Source organism: Chrysochloris asiatica, unplaced genomic scaffold, assembly GCF_000296735.1.
Source record: "Chrysochloris asiatica unplaced genomic scaffold, ChrAsi1.0 scaffold00039, whole genome shotgun sequence".
NCBI classification, from domain to species: Eukaryota; Metazoa; Chordata; class Mammalia; order Afrosoricida; family Chrysochloridae; genus Chrysochloris; species Chrysochloris asiatica.
In genome coordinates this window covers 4,434,725-4,455,886 of record NW_006408557.1, presented here as the reverse complement: position 1 = coordinate 4,455,886, position 21,162 = coordinate 4,434,725, and the positions used below count along the sequence as shown (strand labels likewise).

The following is a 21,162-nucleotide window of genomic DNA, read 5'->3' as shown; positions in this document are numbered from 1 at the left end:
GAAAAGATTGAAGTTGTCAAGGACTTATTTCTTCTTGGATCAACTATCAACACTCACGGAAACAGAAGTCAAGAAATTAAATGACGTATTTCATTAGGCAAATATGCTGTACAAGACTGTTTTAAAATGTTGAAGAGCGAAGATGTCAACTTGAAGACTAAGGTGCATCTGACCCAAGCCATGGTGTTTTCAATAACCTCAGTGCATGCTAAAGCTGGACAGTGAATAAGGAAGACCTTATAAGAATTGATGATTCTGAGTTGTGGTGTTGGAGGAGAATATTGAAAGTGCCATGGGCTGCCAAAGAACCAGTAGATCTGTGTTGGAAGAAGTGCAGCCAGAGTGCTCCTTGGAGGTCAGGATGGCCAAACTTCGTTTCTCATACTTTGGACATATTTTCAGGAGGGACCAGTCACTAGAGAAGGATATCATGTTTGGTAAGGTGGAGGGTCAGAGTAAAAGAGGAAGACCATCCAGCGAGATGGGTTGGCAAAGTGGCGGCATCGATGGACACAAGCGTGGCAACAATTGTGAGGTTGGCCCAGGACCAGCCAATGTTTCGTTCTGTTGTACATACGGTCGCTATGAGTTGCTACCGATTCTATGGCACCTTAACAACAACAACATTGAGTGAGAGTGGGAATGTGGTAGGAGTGTTGTAGATATGGAAGGTGAAGATTTGAAAAGGGTGATCTCTACATTCTCTGCCTGTCTAAAGTATCTTTCTCTTAAAACTAAAAACTATTGCTGTTTATTGCAACCATATAGGACAAAGTACACGGGACCAATAGGGTTTTGCAAGGCTGTAAATCTTTACAGGATTAGTGCTGGTTGTACAGCGGTTACGTGCCCAGCTGCTAACTGAAAAGTCAGTGGTTTGAACCCCCCAGCTATTCCAAGGAAGAAATATGTGCAGTCTGCTTCCGGAAAGATTGGTGGTGGTGTTACTATGCTGATTCAGACACATCGGGACCCTTTATGGGGATTCCCAAGGTGTAAATGTCTATGGGAGCAGAAGGCCTCGTTTTTCTCCTTTGGTGTACTTGAACTGGTGACTTTGCGTTTAACAGCCAATGTATAACGCACTATGCTACCAGGGCTCCTCTCTGTAAAAATTGTTATTGTTAGGGCTGAATAGTCAGTTCTGACTTGTAGTAACCCTGTATATGGCTTCCATGAAGCGGCTGGTGGGTTTGAACTGCTGACTTTAGTATTTGAAGTCCAGTGCTTATCCTATAGCACCAAGCCAGTTCTACTCGTCCCAAGGGTCATTATGAATTGGAAGCAACTTAAAAGCACTGGAATTCGTTTGTTTTTTTGTTTTCCTAATTTTTTCAAACTTTACGGAAGCAGAGTACCACATCTTTTTCTTGCTTGGTATCTCAGGACAGACCTTTGGATTAGCAGCCATGCATTTAACTACTGCACTGCCGCGGCTGCCTCCTCTCTTGTTGTTGCTGTTATTTGCTGTCAATTTGGTTTCGATTCATAGTGACCCTGAATAGTGTTTTCGAGAGCAGCTGGTGGGTTTGAACTGTTCACTTTGTCTAGTGCTTATCCTGTATCCTATTCACAGAACACATTATTCATTGTTTGTTTGTTTTTTTTCTTTTCTTTTCTTTTTACCTGACTGAGGCAGCACTTTTTGCTTCTTAATTGATCAATCACTTGTGGTGATACCATGGAGTCTACTGTGACTTATAGTGATCCTGTATGATGGAGTAAAAATATCCCTTTCTGAGGCTGACATTTTTATGGAATCAGATCGCCAAGTCTCTCTCCTATGGGATTGCTGGGCAGGGTTGCTATGCTGACCTTTTGGGGAGCAGTCCTGCAGCTAACCGTTGTACTTACAGGGTGGTGATGGTTATGTGCCGTGGAGTCGGTTCTGTACAGGGTTTCCGAGGCTGCGAATCTTTATGGGAGCAGAAAGCCTCATCTTTCTCCCGCGGAACAGCTGGTAGTTTAGAACTGCTGACCTTGCGGTTCACAGCCCGATTTGTAACCACTGTGCTATCAGAGCTCCTTTGTTGTTGGCGGTGGTGGTTATGTGCTGTGGAGTCGGTTCTGACTCATAGCAACCCTGTACAGGGTTTCCGAGGCTGCGAATCTTTATGGGAGCAGAAAGCCTCATCGTTCTCCCGTGGAACAGCTGGTAGTTTTGTACTGCTGACCTTGAGGTTAGCAGCCCAACTTGTAACCACTACGTTACCAGAGCTCCATGGTTCAAGTGATTTATGGAACTATTAGGATATTTCCAACAAGTTTCAGAAGCGTTTTCTAACTGTGCTATGATCAGCAGCTGGGGGCATCTTTGGTGCTAAGTCACAGACTTTTATCAAGATTTTTGCTTTTATTCAAAGAGTCATAGAACCACCTCCTTTTTTTTTAAGATAGAATGAAATTTATAAGTCAAATTAATTAGTTACAAAAGCCAGTTATCTCCTAGAAGAAGACTGTACCATCCAAGGTTATTTAACTATCATCACATGAAATTAGAAAGAAAAGTAAATCATTACTTCTTAGAGCCTATAGTCAGGAAACATTAACCCATTTGTGGGATGTTGTCATCCTTAAACTTATAATTTCGGTTAATATCTAGGGAAGCGGCTTTCATTACACAATGAAAATGTCTTGTAAAACTGTAGACAACTTAAGAAAATGTTTGTCCTTTCTTCTGTTATAATGCAGGATGAAAGATGACATCAGTCTGTTTTGATATGTATTTGATGACTGTTCCAAGAGTGGAAATTACAATCTAATTCAACAGAATTTCAGTACATAATTCCATAAGCTGTAATCATTTGTAATTTTTTAATGGAGCAATCATATATGCATATTTTTTCTTTTAGGTTCAAGAGTTGACCAAGGAATGGACAAATAAGTGGAATGAAACCCAAAATATCTTGAAAGTAAGTGCTATAAAAGGTGTCTTGCTTGGTCTACTATGATGACTTAACTAGGCAAAAAGAAAAATTCCCCCCTTAAACATGGCTTTGCTTAAGGTATTATCAGTGGCATTTTTTGGAGTAGTGGTTCTGATTGAATTCGAAAGAGTGCACATGGGACTAATAGACATTATTGTGTGTCTTTTAACACTGTTAGGTTATGTTAATACTTGAGATGTTTACCTTCCCTTATTGGAGTGTTTCGTTTTTGACTTAGCAAATGTTGTTTGGTGCCATTGAGTAAGTTCTGACTGATAATGACCTGCACCACCTTCATAATTGTTATAATGTTTGAACTCACTGTTATGGCCCCTGTAACTGTCCATTTCATTGAGGATCTTCCTCTTTTTCTCTGACACTCTACTCTGCTGAGCATATTGTCCTTCAGGGACTAGTTCCTCCGTGTATTGCTGCTGTTGCTATGTACCATCGAGTTGGTTCCTACTCATAGGAACCCTGTGTAGGGTTTCTGAGGCTGTACATTTTTATGGGAGCATAAAGCCTAATTCTTTTCTCTCATGGAGTGACTGCTGACTTTGTGGTTAGCAGCCCTATGTGTAACCCAGTATGCTACTTGGACTCCTTCCTTCATGGTGTTTGAACTGATATTCAAGGATATCTACTTTGCCTTTCCACTTTTGTTAAACCCAGTTTAAAGTGGTATGTTAAGTAAAATGAAGATTTCCCATATAAACATTGCAGAGTATGCCTGCATACCATGGCAAGTTTTCAGGAATTTCTAAATTAGGATTTTCATCAGAACTTTTTCTTCTTGTCTTGAGGGCTAGACAGTGATTGTCTGCATTTCTATTAAGACTCATTGTGAAAGATGTCAGTAATGACCTCCATTTTTCATGCTGTGTGCTTTAAAATATATGTTTCTTTATGTTTGCATTTTCTACTGAGTTAGCAGAAAAACTTGATCTATTGCTTGTCAACTACACCAGGTATCAAGTTCAAATTCAAATTTATTTATTATTTGCTTTGGAACGAGGCTGCCTGGAATTTTATGCATGAGAAAAGGCAATTTAGAAGCTAATAAATGTTTGTTTTGAGATCTGTTGAAAGGTGAGATTTCCTAAGGATTTAAGTATAGATCTAATAATGGTGAAGCTAGATGAAATTTAAGTAAACACTTTGCAGAACCTTAACTTGGATCCCCTTCACATGAAAACGGTACACCCAATTGCTGTTTCGTTTTTGAAAGCCTGAATTAGCCTTTAGATTGTACGTTTAACAATCCTCAGAGAGCAGGGTTGGCATCAGATTATATAAAGCTCTCTTTGTACTATTTAGGCAATTTGTCCTGCTTTGGGAATTAGACACACTGTTACTTAGGAAATCCAGGTTGTACTGAAGTTCTAGATTTGGTGAGATCTGGCTCTAGGGAAAATCTGTCCAGCTGTAGAAAGCACTGCAATAAGGGAGTAGTTTTGCATTCAGGCTCCCCTCCCCCATTATTATAATGCATTATTTTGAGGTGCTTTCTCATTGTTTCCTTTGTTGAGAGATTTTTGTGCAGAAAACTGAACAAAGATCTCATTCGTATTTCACAATAGTCAAGTGTGGAGTAAGCACTGGCAAAGATGCTAGTTTCTTGTGGGTTTTTGTTGTTGTTGTTGTTGTTTTGTTTTAGTTGCATTCATTCTAGGAAGTAGTGTTAAAGCCTCTAATTTATGAAGACCAAGTCATTTGACTGTGTACACTTTCCTGGGTAAATTTGCCAGAGGGAGGACTAAAATTTCCTCTGTTGAGAGGAAAAAGAAATCGAATGATGAATCATTTGAAGACTCATTAGTATACCTAATTAATACCTATGAGCATGGAGGCATTGCAACAATCATTGACAGATTTAAGCTTTATCTCTTCTACTGCAATGATGTCTCTTCTTGTGACTGTCATTGAGATTTATACTCTCTCTGCAAAGATGTCCACATTAGGAGTCCTAGTGGCGAAACCTCTGAACTCTGTTTTATGTCCTTTCTCATAAGGAGAGTCTGATTCTGGGCTCTGAAGCAAAATCTTTTTTCAATTCCAATTTAATTTTTCATAAATCTCATTTTTACTTTTTATAGCTTTTCAAATGAGAGGAAAAATGTGTTGTGTGCTAGGAGTTAAAGGTTATGAGAAAGGATAATGATATTTCAAATTTTTCACTTCTCTTGACCTTGCAAGTCCATTTTAAATCTCTCTGTTGGTGTATGTGCTTTAAATCTATACTTTTCTACTCATGTCTGATATATTTTAAAGGACTATGCTAATTTTTTATTGGAAGACTGTACCTGAGGGCTGAAGTGAAGAAGAGGAATTTTAAAATGCTTTTTAAAGAAAACATTATTTGGAAATTTCTGGGCAAATGGATTGTTAGTCAATGAGTTTATGCCTTCATGGTTTGTGTAATCTTTCCCAAATTTCTGCTGTTTCATCAGTTAACTGTTGTTCCAATGGTGCTGTATTTACCCAAAATGAGTTATACCATCCAGAGGACTGAAAGGACACTCAACCCATGACTTAGGACAACAATCATTATTGTTCCTCATGCATGCTCTGGTTGGCTGGGGATTGGCTTGTTTAGTCTGGTTTAGTCTGTTTTGTTTGTCTCTCATCCGCTTTGTACCAGCTTTCTATCTGGGGCTTGTTCTTCTCATGGTCATTGTCAAGGTCCAAGCAAACAAGCCCAATCATGTAAGCACATCTCAAGCCTCTCTTCACATCATGTGTGCTGAGGGTTAATGCACTGTACTGCAAAATCTGTTTGAACTGCAAGGTCGGTGGTTCTAACCCACTAGCCAATCCTTAGAAACCCTATACAGGGTCACTGTGGGTCTGAACCGACTCAATGACACTTAACATCAACACTAGGCGACAAGTATTTTAATCTGTACTATTGTTGTGTGCCATCGAGTCAATTCTAACTCATAGCAGCCCTGTAGCACAGAGAACCGCCTCATAGGGTTTTCTTGGCTGAAATCTTTACAGGAACAGATTACCAGGTCTTGTGACTAGTGGGTTCAAGCTACTGACCTGTTAGCAGTCAAGTGCTTAATCATTGTACCACCAGGGGTCCTTTAATCAACATATGCCTACCATAAAATACAATATTTAAAATTCTGGGATCTTACTGTAATACAGAATGTTACACATTTTGTGGAGACAGATCTGATGAAGCAGTAAATTCCCACTATTTTCTTCATCAAAGTGCTGTTGTTTTCTTTTCTGATGGATTATCATCCCTTTCAAGCCCCAAATTCTAAGCATTCAAAGAGAGACCTTTGGGGAGAAGATGGAAGAGAGTTAAACCAACCAGAGGATTGAAGGGAGACATGAGCATCAACAGTGATGCCTTGTTGTCCTTTTGCACCTAACTGTTTGGACAATCATTTCAGAGTTGATTCATGGGTATTGTTCGATGAGGGACTAATGAGTAAAAGTCATCTTATCATAGTGTTCAGAATGATCTTCTTTGTTGTTTTTAAGCTAACTGCTATGTGCTTATGTTTCCTGTGTCTGAACTGAGAGTTGGGATCAGTTTTTTAGCATACCTCATGAGAAGTGGCTTCATAAATATAAAAGAACCCCCTTTCATGCAGTTGTTGTTGTTGAATGCCATAGAAATAGGTTTTCTAAGGAGTGACTGGTAAGCTTGAATTGCTGACCTAAGGTCCTGAGGGAATACCTAAGGGCCTATTGAATGGAGGTACGTAGATAAGGAGTACAAGATGGCTGGGTAGTAGATGGGACCACTGACTTCAGTCTACAGAATTCCAGTTGTAGGTTTGTTTCATTTCCATGTCTGACTCCTGTGGACTGCCTTTTCTCAGGTTCCTGAGAGACTCATTGTGGGAGATTTGATTAGGTATCCCCTCAACCCTTGAAAGGTCTGTCTTAATTTCCCTGGACATTATGTGGCAGATGTGCTTTCTCCATGGCCCCAGGTACAGCTTCACTACCTAATGTGACCGTACTTGTTGCTTGGTGACATAGCTTTGACTCCATAGCCACATTCTCCTCCTGTTGACCATCCTGCCAAGGGGATGACACAGGTCTTCTGCTGTTGCCAGTTTATGATTTATCTGTCCCAGATAGCTTAAGCTGACTAACCAATTTTGTCCTAAAATTTCACTGCTGTTACATTTGATTCTGACTCATAGCAACCCTATGTAGGGTTTCTGAGACTAAATCTTTATGGGTACAGATAACCTCTTATTTCTCCTGGGGCGTAACTGATGGCTTTGAACCACCAGCCATGTATTTTTCAGTCACTCAGGGCCCTTGTGGTTTTTGTGTCATGGCTAGACTTTGTCTGACAAGAATATATGCTTCACCTCTTAATCTTTGAAGTTGTATGCCAGCTTCTCAGAATCTGGTGTGTTAACATATTGTTCCCTTTTTCTGTGTCTTTTCAGACACCTCTTAGAATGTTCATCCTTGCTGAGTTTTTCATAAACTGTAACGATTCTCTGGGGACATGGAAGTTTATACTGTGATAAATTCAGCTTCTTTAAGTCTTGGGGTCACTGAATTCTTGAGGTCTTTGCTATTGGTTTCCCTTTTGCCACAGTATTATGCTTACTACTTAGTGTTTTTGAAGTGGTTTATAAACTGAGTGCTAGATTCCATACATTTTTCCTTTACTGATGAACTTTTTTCAAGTGCTCCTTTAAGACAGGGATAGGGAACTTTTTTTCTGCCAAAATTTATAGCATCATTTGCAGGCAATGTAAAATTATCAACTTAAAACTTAGCCTGATATATTTGATCAAATATTTAATTAGCTCACTCCTAATATGATGAGTTGGGTTAATGTGCTGGACTGCAAGGTTGGTTTGAACTGCAAGATTGGCAGTTGTAACTCACCAGCCACTCCTCCTAAACCCTAGGATTGCTATGAGTCTGAACCGCCTCACTGGTACTTAGTAAGAGCAACAGCAATGTGATGGCTAGAACTGTGGGTGCCTTGGCAGGGCCAGACCAAATGCTTTCCAGACAACTTGTTTTAGAGTCCTGATGTGGCACCATAGGATCAGCACTCCACCCTCTGAAGAAGAGGAGTCCCAACATTCTTTCTCCACTCCCAGGTGATTTTCTCCTTTTATGTGCTCTTTTTGGTTTGTCTGATTTGTGCACTTCTTGTTTTCCCTATTCCATCATTTTATAAATGGTTTGTTAAAATGCCCAAAGGCATGTTATCTGCCTTTCAGGTAACTCCTTGAGCTCTGTGCTTCAAAATAAATCACTAGCAGTTTGGATTCCAGCATAAAACTCGAAACTGTCTGACAGATGGTGTGGCAGAAGGAGAGCCGACTTTGTGCAGCGTCTATCCAAAGCAGACCTGCAGAATGGGGCTTGCAGCCCTTACAACACCTCTGGTTGAGTCCCACCAACATGTGTTGTTGTTCTCATTTTTAAATAATTGGGCCTCTTCTTTTTAAAAAAACATAACTTTTGACTCTGCATGTATCTGACTTGATTTTGTGTTTTCACTGCCTTCCACAGGCCTCCTGACATTGAGCTGATATGTGGATGGGGTCATGGTGGGGAAATGCTACACATACCCAGAAGCTATAAGTGAGGAGGTTCTTCCTTGGAATCAAACCAAACCAAACCTGCTGCCATTGAGTCTATTCCGATTCATAGTGACCCTATATAACGGAATAGAACTGCTCCATAAGGTTTGTTGTTGTTGTTGTTATGTGCCGTGGAGTCAGTTCCGACTCGACTTGTGGCGACTCTGTACAGGGTTTCCGAGGTTGTAAATCTTTATGGGAGCAGAAAGCCTCATATTTTTCCTGTGGAACAACTGGTAGTTTCGAACTGCTGACCCTGAGGATAGCAGCCTGATTCATAACTACTACGCTGCCAGAGCTCCTTAGGGTTTGTTGTTGTTGTTGTGAAGTGCTGTCAAGTCGGTTCTGACCCATAGCAACCCTGTAAAGGGTTTCCAAGGAGCAGCTGGTGAGCTTAAACCGCCGACCTTGCGACCTTGCAGTTCAAACGGCTTTACAGTCTGGAGCATTAACCCACAGCATCACACCAGGGTTTACAAGGCTGTAAAACTTTCCAGAAGCTGGCTGCCTCATCTTTCTCCTGTGGAGTGATTGCTGGGTTTCAACTCACCGATCTTTTGATTACTAGTCCAATGCTTAACTTCCTGTGCTACCAGGACTCCTCTTCCTGGGAAAACATGAGTTATTTATAAGAGAAAAAGGTGAATTAAAGTTTTTTTCTAGATTTCTTTTTATGAAATTTCAACATAAATTTTATGTAAAAACAGTAAACAATATTTGTTGACTCACATATGGAGAATGGAGCCTATTTGAATCCATGTACTAATGTAAATGATTGAGGTTTGATATCTTAATATGCCTTCTCTGGTAAAATATGGAATAAGCAGGACAGACTCTAAATCCAGTGGCAAGGGTAGATAACACACTGAGGATAATGTTTTACTCTTTAAGAATTTTTCACTAACAAGAAATACACTTAAATGAAATTGTAATTTTTTTAGTGGTTTAAGATTTTTCTGAGTTTAAATTTTCATGAGGAAACATGCTTTCAACCAACTTATTTTTGTTTTATAATAGAATCAATTAACTGAACCTTAGTCTTTGAATTATAGCAACCTATGAAGTTCCCCAGCAAACCCCCCTACCCCCTGCCCCGACTATCTGTAGTTTTCCATTTCTTACATAAGATGGCTATTTGAGAGTGATTGATTTGGAAGCAGGGCTGATAACTAGGACTGTTGCTCAGCAGGCTTGAGGCAGGTCAGGCTTGTAGAACAAGTATCCTGTGGTCCTCTGGCTTCCTGCTGTCTCAGGCACTGAATCCTCTGTTTTGTTTCTAGGAGATCTACAGAGGGTGGAAGACACAGGGTTTTTGTGGCCTTTGTCTCCTTTGTTGTTTGGTATCATCAAGTCAATTCTGTGCCAATCCATCTCTTTGAAAGGTCTTTCTCTGTGAACACTAACCCTCTACTTTAATAAGTGTAATAGCCTTTTCCAGGGACTGGTCCCTCCTGATGGCTTGTCTAATATTTAACCTGAGGTGAAATCTTGCTGTTCTCCCTTCTAAGGAATATTCTGTCTATACTTCTTCCAACACAGGTTTGTTTGTCCTTCTGGCAGTGCATAATATTGTGTTCCGTATTCTCTGCCAACAGAATAATCAAAGGCATTAATTCTTTCATCTTTTTTATTCCTTGTCCAGCTTCCACATGCATATGAGGTCATTGAAAATACCATGGCTTGGGTCAGGTGCACCTTAGTCTTCAAAGTAACTTCTTTGCTTTTTAAACACTTTAAAGAGATCTTTTAGATACAGTTAATCTTGACCTCTACCTGGTGCAAGAATTGAAACTGGGGGTAGATGTAGGATAGAACTTTATAAACATTTAGATTTGCATGGAATTTGGATTAAGGGAGACATCCCTATCAACCATTATCATCAATTTCAATATCAATAAATGTTTTGGCAAAGTTGACTCAAAATTCTGACCACAGATAGTCACATATTTTGTTTATATTTGAGTTGTAGCAGCATAAAAAATCTTAAGTATTAGCTTCAGGGGGGTCCTGGTGTGGCATTGTAGGGTAAACACTAGATTGCTAACTGCAAGATCAATGTTTCGAACCCACCAGCCACTCCTTGGAAACCCGACACAGGGTCTCTGTGTGTGGGACTGACTTGGACGCTTAACAGTAGCAAATTGTCTTCACAACTCACATAGCTACATGAAGATGATACGTTGACTTTCCTTGTGTCCATCCAAGCAGAAATTGGCCACAGTAACAATTTTAAGTCTGTGCTTGGTTTTCATTGTAAAAAAAAAAAAATCATCCTTGGAGCTTGGTAAGTGCTAATTTGGTGCTGTCCAAGTGTGGGGCGTACTCTTAGGATCTAAGTTACTTTTTTGTGAGTTGCATTTTTGTAACTTAAAATTCAATTTCACATTTTTTAAAGCTTTTTGAGAAAGGATGAAAGATGATGACCATCCTTTTGGGATCTGGCATCTTAATAAACTGGCATCCTTTTGGGATCTGGCATCCTAATAAACTGGCATCCTTTTGGGATCTGGCATCCTAATAAAAAGGTGTGCATGCTGATAAAGAAGTGTCCAGTATTACTGTAAGTTTGGAAATATCTTTCCTGTTATATCCTGACTGCACACCTTACCTGAGTTTATCCCATCCATTTATCCGTCCTTCCATCCATCCATCCACTCATTCATTCAACACATGGTTATTGAGAGCATAGTATGGAATAGACATAATTCTAGACATCAAATATACCCAGTGAGCAAAACAAAAAAAAGCCTGCCCTCATGGAAATTGCAGTCATTGCTAGGTGTTTTTTTTTTAACATTACATTTTTGTAAGCCTCTGCAATATACTATCTTTTTATATTTCTCTCATTTCTAACAAACAAGCCTTTGATTAAACATTATAGCCCAGCTCCTAGAATCTTGACATTTGAGGGCTCAGATTATAATAAATAGATATCCTTTTTCAGTTCCAGTATTCTATTAAGTAAATTCATGTTGAAAGAGGGTCATTTATGCTAAATAACTTAATACAATGGGCTTTTTAAAAGGTTCATGGAAAAATTGGCATAGCATAGTCCACGAAGGCAATGTACTATATCTTACTTTGTAAATGTTGTTGTGTTGTTGTGAAGTGCTGTCAGGTTAATTTTGACTCACAGCAACCCAATATATGGTTTCTGAGGAGTAGCTGATGGGTTTGAACTGCTGACCTTTTGGTTAGCAGTCCACTGCTTATCCTACAACACCACACCAGGGCTGCATAGTTTTGTGACTAGCGACTGGGGTTTTAAAAGCTCATGAATGGCCATCTAAGGTGCAATCATTGGTCTCTTCCTGTGCGGATGAAAGAAGAATGATAAAAATGAAAGACACTTGGAGTCAATTATCCAGTGGACTATCGCGTGAACATTGGTCTCCACAACTTTGAGACCAAAAGAACTAAGCCGTGCCTGCCTACCACTACCCACTGTTTGAAAGGGATCACATTAGAAGGTCCTGGATAGACTGGGAGAAAATGCGAAACAAAACTCAAAATTATAAAAAAAACAGACCAGTCTCAGTGGTCAGAAAGAGATTGGAGATACCTGAGACACCCTTCAGGTCTGGAACTGAACTCACCCATGTGGTTTAGTTTTCAGCCAAGCAGTAGTGGGTAGGTGTGTTTGTGGCAGGGGGCAGCAACATTCGTGAGGTATGTACACTATGGAACGGTCAACTGTTCAAGATCAACGCTGACTAAATGGCTCTGTGTTGCAGGAGCAATTGTGTGGAGGAATGACTGTATTAGTGTAGTGGAATCGTATGAGCAGGAAGGGAATATGTTTGTGTTACACTATAACAGCTTCTGTGCTTGGTGTGCTCTCTATTAGACTATAAACTCATTGAGATCAGGGGACTTGTTTCATTCATTCTCGTGTCTCTTAGCATCGTAGTATGCTGTATGTTAGTGCTTTATAGATAAGGACGTACTCAGTGAATAATTGAAGTGCACTTGATTCTACAACTCATTCCTGAGATGTTCTAATTTAAGTCCATAGAATTTTGCTACTGAATACACTGGTTTTGTGGTCCATTTCTGTTGCTCTCACTCATGCTGTGGGGGTGGATAGTCTCAGAGAGCTTCACTCACTTTATAGGTAGGTACTTCCATGATGTCAGCTGGGGGCTGATGTGACTGGTTTCTCACCCTCTTTCAGGTCCCCTCAGACTCTTTTGGTAGTTCAGTGACTGGAGAACAGTGATAGAGGACAAGCCCAAATGCGCAAATAGTTTTCAGTCCTTCACTTACATCTCATTTGCTAATGTTCCATTAGTGAGATGTAGCTACATAGTTAAAGCCAGAATTAGGTGTGAAATGATCACCCAAGACATAGATACAGGAAAAGAATGATTCATTTCATTTTTATTAAAAAATAGACCCAAAGCATCTTATTTTCTATTTTCCTTGCTCCTTTGCCTTCCCAAGCACCCTCAGTGATTTACATATGTAGGTGTGTACAGCAGCATATGTTACTGTCCAGGGGAGAGGAGAGAGTATTCAAAGGAGATAGGATTTGGGTTGCAGAGGAGTTGGTGAGTGGGTGTTGCAATAAAGATGGTCTGAGAAACAGGGCATTTTTAAGAATTTGTTTGCCTCATGTTTATTTATTTATGGGTTAAGCACTGAACTGCAAGGTCAGTGATTTAAACCCACCAGCCACTCTGTAGGAGAAAGATGAGGCTCTTTGCTCCTGTGCAAATTTACAGTCCAAGAAACCATATGGGACAGTTCTATTCATAGGTGTATGAATCAGAATCGACTTGATGGTCATAGTGGTAGTCGGTTGGTTTGTCTCTCTATGCATTATTCTAGATTCATCTTTCTTCTGAGCATGGTTTCATGGACTTACCTGTTTCTCAGAACCTCACTGTAAGGCACAGATAGTAAAAATACAGTGGAAACTAATGGGATGATTTCACTCTCTTATCTGTGAACAAAAGTCACAGTCGAAACCCCTGCAGGCAAAGAATCCTTTATCTTTTTTTAGTGCATTCACACATACTACCTCATTGACTTGCTCTTGATCTTAAAGCAAGAGAACAAAGATGTTACTGCACTTTACATAGTATGCAGTTGTTAATTTGTCAACTGCTGATTAAAGTTAGACTCTGGCTGTTAATTTCTATCAAACTGTGTGTGCCTCCCTTTCTAAAATTCCACTCTTTAGAAGCTGTTTTTTAAAGATGAAAGGCAAAGTAATAAACAAAGTTCATATCTCTCTGAAACTGGGGACTTGGTAATGACTAGGGGAGAGGACTGGTCAGCACTACAGTACTAAATGTCAGCTGTAGAACTTGGTAGAGTCAGTAGATGAGCTGAGTTGAGCTATTGACAGACTAGCTCAAATGTTACGTTAATGCTAACCCTGCTGTATTTTCCATGGCACTTTTCATCTTGAAGGAAATACTTCTAAATAAAGGTATTCCAAGTATATGTTGGTCCTTACACTTGAATAACTCTTCTGGAGCAAAAGGTTCAGAAATAAGTGAAATATGTCCTGTTAAATGTTAGTTGTTGTTAGTAGTATGTAATAAATTATTTTCACTGCATAAAGGATTTTCTTTCTGATCTTTGCAACCAGGCATGTATCTGACAGCTCTTACTGCATATTTATTGCCACAGTCAGGGAGGAAAAGATTGCCTGGCCATTTTGAAGTGTGTTTTATATATACCTGAACTCACCAAGTGTGCTAAGTTGTAGGAACTTGGTTTAGTTGGTAAAAAAGCTTGCTTAAAAAGCCACCATTTCATAGTACAGATAAGTTTATTATAGGTTGTGTGACCCAGGAATATATTTAATTCACTGTCGACGCTGTCATTGAGAGAGTTGTGAGTTTACAGCAGAGTGGGCTATGGTGGGGTAACAGTGAGTGTGGGGTGAGGAGGCGCCTCTCAGCCTGTCTAGACTAATGACTTCACCTGTGTGTTACTCATCACTTACCGTGCTTCTGACCCTGAGCTCATGGACTTTTCTGTTTCTCAGAACTTCAGTGGAAGATGCTGGTAGTAATAATACAGAGTGGAGGGAGAGTGAACATATGGAAACCATACAGTGTTTAGCACATAGTCAGCAGTGTGCCCATTATAGTAATCTTAATCCGTTTTTCTGACTAATTTTCTCGGATTCCATCCTCTTACTTATAAAATGGAGATTTCAGCAAGACTTGCTTTCCCACTAGTGCAGAAAAGACATGATGTGTGTGTAAGCGTTATAAACTATATAAAAACAACAAGACATAACTTAGTACCATCAAGGCGCTTCCGACTCTTAGTGACTCTATACAGAGTTTCTGAGACAGTACATTTTTACTGGAACAGATTGCCTCGTCTTTCTTTATAGTGTATAGAATTATACAAATTACTACATGACCTAAATTAGAAAGCATTTTATTATGTAGCACGGGAGTCCTGGTGGCACAGTGGTTAAGTGCCTTGACTGTGAACTAAAAGGTTAGCTGTTTGAACCAACAGGAAGAAGCTGTGGCAGTGTGTGTCTGTAAAGATTTGTAACCTTGGAAGCCTTGTGCGACAATTCTCTTCTCTCCCGAAGGGTCACTATGAGTCAGTAACTTGTTGGCAACGAGTTTGTATTTTTTGGTTTGATATCATACTGCATTTTGTGTAACCCAATTCCAAACTGGCTTAAATGGTAAAGGGATTTATTAGCTCACAGGTCAGTCATGTGGGGCTAGGGTGGACTTTAAGTCTGGCTGATAGGGCTCTGCCTCTGGGAGCATTCTTGCTTCTGCTTTTTCAGTGTATGGGCTTCATCTTCAGGTGGTCTGCTTTGACAGTGGCAAACTGGGAGCAACTTTTCTAGTAATAAATCTAGATTATCAGTGTCCTCAGCCAAATGCTGAGCTTTGCACTTATTGGTGCGTTTCTGAACCAGTGCCTCTGACCATAGGAATACCTTGTGGTTACTGGTTTAGGCCTGTGCCATCTTGATCACTTTGATAAAGAAATGATGAATCAGGGGCCCACCTTCCAGTAGGGTGAGCTCAAGCCCATTCAAGCACAGACTGTTGTGCTCTGTGGATGGGAGAAGTAGGTGCATCTTGGTGACACATCCACAGCTTCCTCCACAGACAGAGTACCTGACCACTTCTCTGGACTATAAAATATGTTCAAGGCAAATCGGAGATGCAAACTGGTTGAAATAGTCTTCTACTTCTTAAGAGAAAGTATCTTAGAATGCTTCCTTTTATGACTCAGAAATTCTATATTCAGCTGGAAAAGTAAATGAAAGTATCAACTGAATATCTGCTGTGTGGTGTGAACATTCCATTACAGGGGAAACCTCTTTTTCAGGTGTTAGAATTGAAGGATGGTGTATAATGGATTTCATGCTCTTAAATGAATTTTCTTTTTCTGCTTTAGATTGGTTATGTGATTTAAAATGAGCTCTAAATGTGACTGCTTTCTCTTCTCCAGGTTTTCATAGAGAGCTTTGAATTTGGTTTAATTTTCAGTTGACTCCTATAGCTTGATGTTTTCTATCCCAGCCTACCTAGCAACTGTTACCATGAGTGGCAAGTTGGCATTGCCCTTCATTTGTAATATAACAGCAGGTTTTAGTAGATGACTTTCCCTTAGCATCCTAGCTGATTTTGCCTTTGCATTATTTAAGGATGACAGCAGTTTCTCTCAACTCCAGGCAGCAGAGCTCCATGTCTCTTAGCATAAGTGATGGTCTTAAGAAGTTATGTGTTTGCAAGACAGTGTAATTAGCAAGTGGGCATCTACTGAGAAAGAAATATGGACGTAGATTGCATATGGATATTTATTACCAGAATAGTGAGATACTTGCACAGTGCAGGAGGGTGGTGGCTATAAATTTCTAGCATCTTATATATTACTTTATAGTGCCAGCTTTCTCAGCTAAAAACAGCCTTACTGAGCAAGTTGTTTTTGTCACCTAGATGAGAGGGCTTGGCTCCAAATAGCTCTGATTTCTCCTTGAAAGTATGTAACAGCACACACATTATTCAAGATGGTTATTTTCTCTAGAGTCAGTGGACTATGTACTAATGTGCCATATTCAAGCATTTCTTGTCCTTGCCATTAGAGTAAAAATTATACTGGCATTCCTAGCAGATTGGATCGAATCAGGCACCAGAATCTGCTATGCATTTTTTAAGTAGGTAAGTCCTGTTTCTCATAGAAAGTAATTTAAGTATTAGTTACTCTTCATGTCAAATCACTGCCAGTGGAATTGATTACAACTCATAGTGACCCTGTATACTGTTTCTGAGACTGTCAGTCTTTACGGGAGCTTCATCTTTTTCCTGGGAAGTAGCTGGTAATTTTGAACTGTCAACCTTTTGTTTAACAGTCTAATACTTATCCCACTGATTTCCCATACTCACTTGTTAAGTGCTGTTAAGTTGGTTCCAACTCAGTGGCTAGTGGGTTTCAACTGCCAACCTTGCAGTTAGCAATCCAGTGCTTATCTTAACAGCACCACTCCAGTACTCCACAATTACTTGGCGGACCATTTTAAAAGGTAATGTCTTCACTTGGGAGACTCTTGGGAGGAGAATTGTTGTGAGTGATACCCTACAATCTCGATTTTTGAACAACTGCCCTGAGCCTCACAAGAATTTGAGCAACACTGCCTTTAAGCATGTGGAAGATTGCACCTTAACTTCATCTCTGTGTGTGTATTACACGCTCATCAGATGAAGTAGTGTACGTGACTTCCTGTGATGTGTTATGGTCCCCAAATTATATACTCATGCAAGCACTGGGAAGCATTGGACAATGCCATTTAAAATAATTCTCGGGCTGAACAGATTCATTAAAAAAAATTTTTTTAATGGGGATGATTTGTTCACAGGATCTTTCTTACAAAACTGTTTGGGTTTATTATTGTTTTAAATAGAAATTTGACTTGCATAAAGTATTCCCATCTAAAGTGTGCAAGTCAGTGAACGTAAGTAAGTAAAGTACAAATCTGAAGTGTACAGTTCATGAATTTTTACATTTATGTTGTTGTTGTAAAGTGCCATCGAGTTGGTTCCAACCCATAGTGACCCTATATAGAGTTTCCAGGGAGCAGCTGGTGAGCTTGAACCACCGAACTTGCAGTTCAAACAGCTTTGCAGTCTGGCACATTAACCCACAGCACCACACTAGGACTACATCTACGTAATCCATATCCAGATCAAAATCCAAATATAGAACATTTCCTGGTCTCCAGAAACTTCCCTCTTTTTTTCTTCCCCAGTTACTTCCTGCCCCCTTGTTGCCCAAAGATAAGCTGTATGTTGCTCTATTACTATGGAAAAGTTTTGCCTGTTCTTGAGCTTGCTGTTGTTGTTGTTGTTAGGTGCTGACTCATAGCGACCCTATTATGCACAGCAGAAGGAAACACTGCCCGATCCTGGGCTAACCTCATTATTGTTGCCACGCTTGAGTCCATTGATGCTGCCACCTGGCCAATCCGTCTCGTTGGGGGTCTTCCTCTTTTTCTCTGACCCGCCACCCTACCAAACTTGATATCCTTCTCCAGCACCTGGTTCCTCCTGACAATATATCCAAAGTATGAGAGACGAAGTTTGGCCATCCTGTACTCCAAGGAGCACTCTGGCTATACATCTTCCAACACAAATCTGTTTGTTCTTTTGGCCGCCCATGGCACTTTCAATATTCTCCAACACCACAACTCGAAAACATCAATTCTTCTACCGTGTTCTTTATTCACTGTTCAGCTTTCGCATGCATATGAGATTATTGAAAATTCCATGGTTTGGGTCAGGTGCACCTTAGTCCTCAAGCTGACATCTCTGCTCTTCAGCACTGTAAAAAGGTCTTGTGCAGCAGATTTGCCTAATGCAATATGCCCTTTGATTTTTTGACTGCTGCTTCCATGAGTGTTGATAGTTGATCCAAGAAGAATGAAGTACTTAGCAACTTCAATCTTTTCTCCGTTGGTAAGAATGTTGTTTATTGGTCCAGTGGTGAGGATTTTTGTTTTCTTGACATTGAGATGTAATCTATACTGAAGGCTGTGCTCTTTGATCTTCATTAGTAAATGTTGTAAGTCCTCTTCCCTTTCAGCAAGCAAGATTGTATCATCTACATATCGCAGATTGTTAATGAGTCATCCTCCAATCCTGATGCCACATTTTTCTTCATAGAATCCAGCTTCTCAGATTATTTGCTCAGCATATAGCTTGAATTAGTATAGTGAAAGAATACAACCCTGTTACACACCCTTTCTTAATTTGAAACCATTCAGTGTTCCCATCTTCTGTTTGAACAACTGCTCCTTGGTCTATGTACAGATTTCTCATGAGCACAATTAAGTGTTCCGGAATACTCACACTTCGCAATGTTGTCCATAGTTTGTCATGATCCACACAATCAAAAGCCATATAAGATTATGCAGTATACGAGCATCTTGTTTTTGTATCTGTCTTTTTGGTGTAATTTGCTGTGATTTGCTGCTAATCTAAAGGAAAAACCTGATGATCTAATTCTGTAAAAAGTTAGAGCCAAGAAAACTTTATAGAACAGTTCTACCTGAAACACATTCTGTTACCATGATTTGGAATCAGCTGTATAGCATTGAGATTTGCTTTGTTTTTCTTCTGTGTAGCATATAAGTTGTTCTTCTTTATTGCCGTGAAATATTCCTGTGTGTGCCTATGTTACTCTTTTATCTGTTCTACTGTTACTAATCAAGGAACTCGGGTAGTGTAGTGGTTACGAATCGGGCTGGGAATCACAAGGTCATCAATTCGAAACTACCAGCTATTCCGCGGGAGAAAGATGAGGCTTTCTGCTCCCGTAAAGATTTACAGCCTCGGAAACCCTGTACAGGGTCACTATGGGTCGGAACTGACTCCACAGCACATAACAACAACTAATCAGTTTTTGATTGTTAATGTTGAGTCTGTATTGTTGGACATATAAGTACACAGGGCTACTTGTGCTTTATTCCTGATTCGGCTTTGGCTTTCCACTGCATTTCTTCAGCATATGTCTGCCTGGTCTTTGTGACCAACCCTAGTACCTCTGATGCAAACAACCCCCAACTCCTGCCCAGCTGTTTTCCATCATGCGCTGGTTCTAAGGATCAAGGTAAGACCTCCTACCTTAGTGTATCCTACCTGGCCCAGCAGAAGCAAAAAAAAAAAACAACAACAACAAAAAACCATCCTAAACAGACATTTGCTTTAAGTCTATGTAAGTTCCTGATATGAATTTGTTTCTATTTCCAGAAATGTTGAGTGTGATATAATTGGTGGTTGATACATATTTATTCAGCTGTTTGTTGTTTCTTATACTAACAGTTTTAAAAAGTTTTCTTTTTTCACAGTTAAAAGCCTACAATAATATTGTGTCTGATTTTCCTTTGTTAGACTGAATACCAGAAGGTAGAAACATGCTGTAATTATTTTAAACCTCCCAAATTGCCCTGTATGCAGCAATTAATATTGCTAATATAATGGTAGTAATAGTATGTGGTAGTGTTTACTGCATTCTTCCTATGTGCCAGCCATTGTTCTAACTTGGTGTTGTCTAGTGTAATCTAAGCCATATATACAATTTAGAATTTTCTAATTAAAGAACACACAACTACAACTAAAGAATAGCTGAAATGAGTTTCAATAGTACATTATATTTAAGCTATCGTTTCAACATATAATTAATATAAATTGAGGTATTTTATAATCTTTTAATGGTAAATAATTTAAAAACTGATGTGAATTTTACATTTCAATACAGATGCTAAATTTGCATAGATCTTCTTGATTGGTATTTTTTATTTTATAAAGTTTACAGTTGAAACAATAGATTCCTGTATTAAATATGACTCCATATGATAAGTGCTGGACTGCTAACCACAAGATTGGTGGTTCAAGTCCACTCTACAAGAAAAAGATAAGGCTTTCTTCTCCTGCAAAGAATAAAAGCCTTGGAAACCCTATATAGGGTCACTGAGTTGGAACCACCTCGATGGTACTTAATACCAACAACATACTGAATATGTTTGAAACATAACTTCTTTTTTCATAGTTAACTGAGTACCATTAATAAATTTCAGCCTATATATTATATAACATTATAAATTCAGTTTTTCCATTATACTAGCCACATTTCAAATGTTCAGTAGCCGCATATATGTGAGCACAGTTCCGTCTTGCCTGTACAAGAGTAAGACAAAAAATATCTCTTAAAAATCATAGAAACCTTTATTAAAGAGAAATACCAAAATGTGAAACTATTGTTTCTTGATATATCCCCCAGCTAAGAATATACACTTCTGAAAGCAACTCTCTAACTGTTCCCCAGTGGTTACCCACTGAAAATCTTATCAGTTGCAGCAGAACATTGCTAGATAGAGTGCTTGAAGATGAGTCTCTCGGCTTGGAAAGCTCTCAGAATATATCTGGGAAGAACTGTCTCCTCAAAGTAGAGTTGACCTTAGTGACATGGATGGAGTTAAGGTTTCAGGACCTCCATTTGCTGATGTGACAAAACTCAACATGAGAAGAAATTGCTGCAAACATCCATTAATTGGAATGCACCCATTATGAATCAAGGAAAATTGGGAGTTGTCAAAAATGAAATGGAATGCATAAAGATTGATATTTAGGCATTTTTGTTGTTTAGTGTCA

General features: G+C 39.4%; 1 protein-coding gene across 2 annotated transcripts in view; it reads left to right on the top strand.

Moving 5' to 3' along the window:
• KIF16B (kinesin family member 16B) overlaps positions 1-21,162 on the top strand; it is a 396,905-nt gene that overhangs the window by 58,535 nt on the left and 317,208 nt on the right. For both annotated transcript variants that reach the window (XM_006860622.1, XM_006860623.1), the window contains exon 11: positions 2,853-2,912. In XM_006860622.1, coding sequence (XP_006860684.1) covers positions 2,853-2,912 — 60 coding nt within the window. The remainder of the gene's footprint in view (positions 1-2,852; positions 2,913-21,162) is intronic.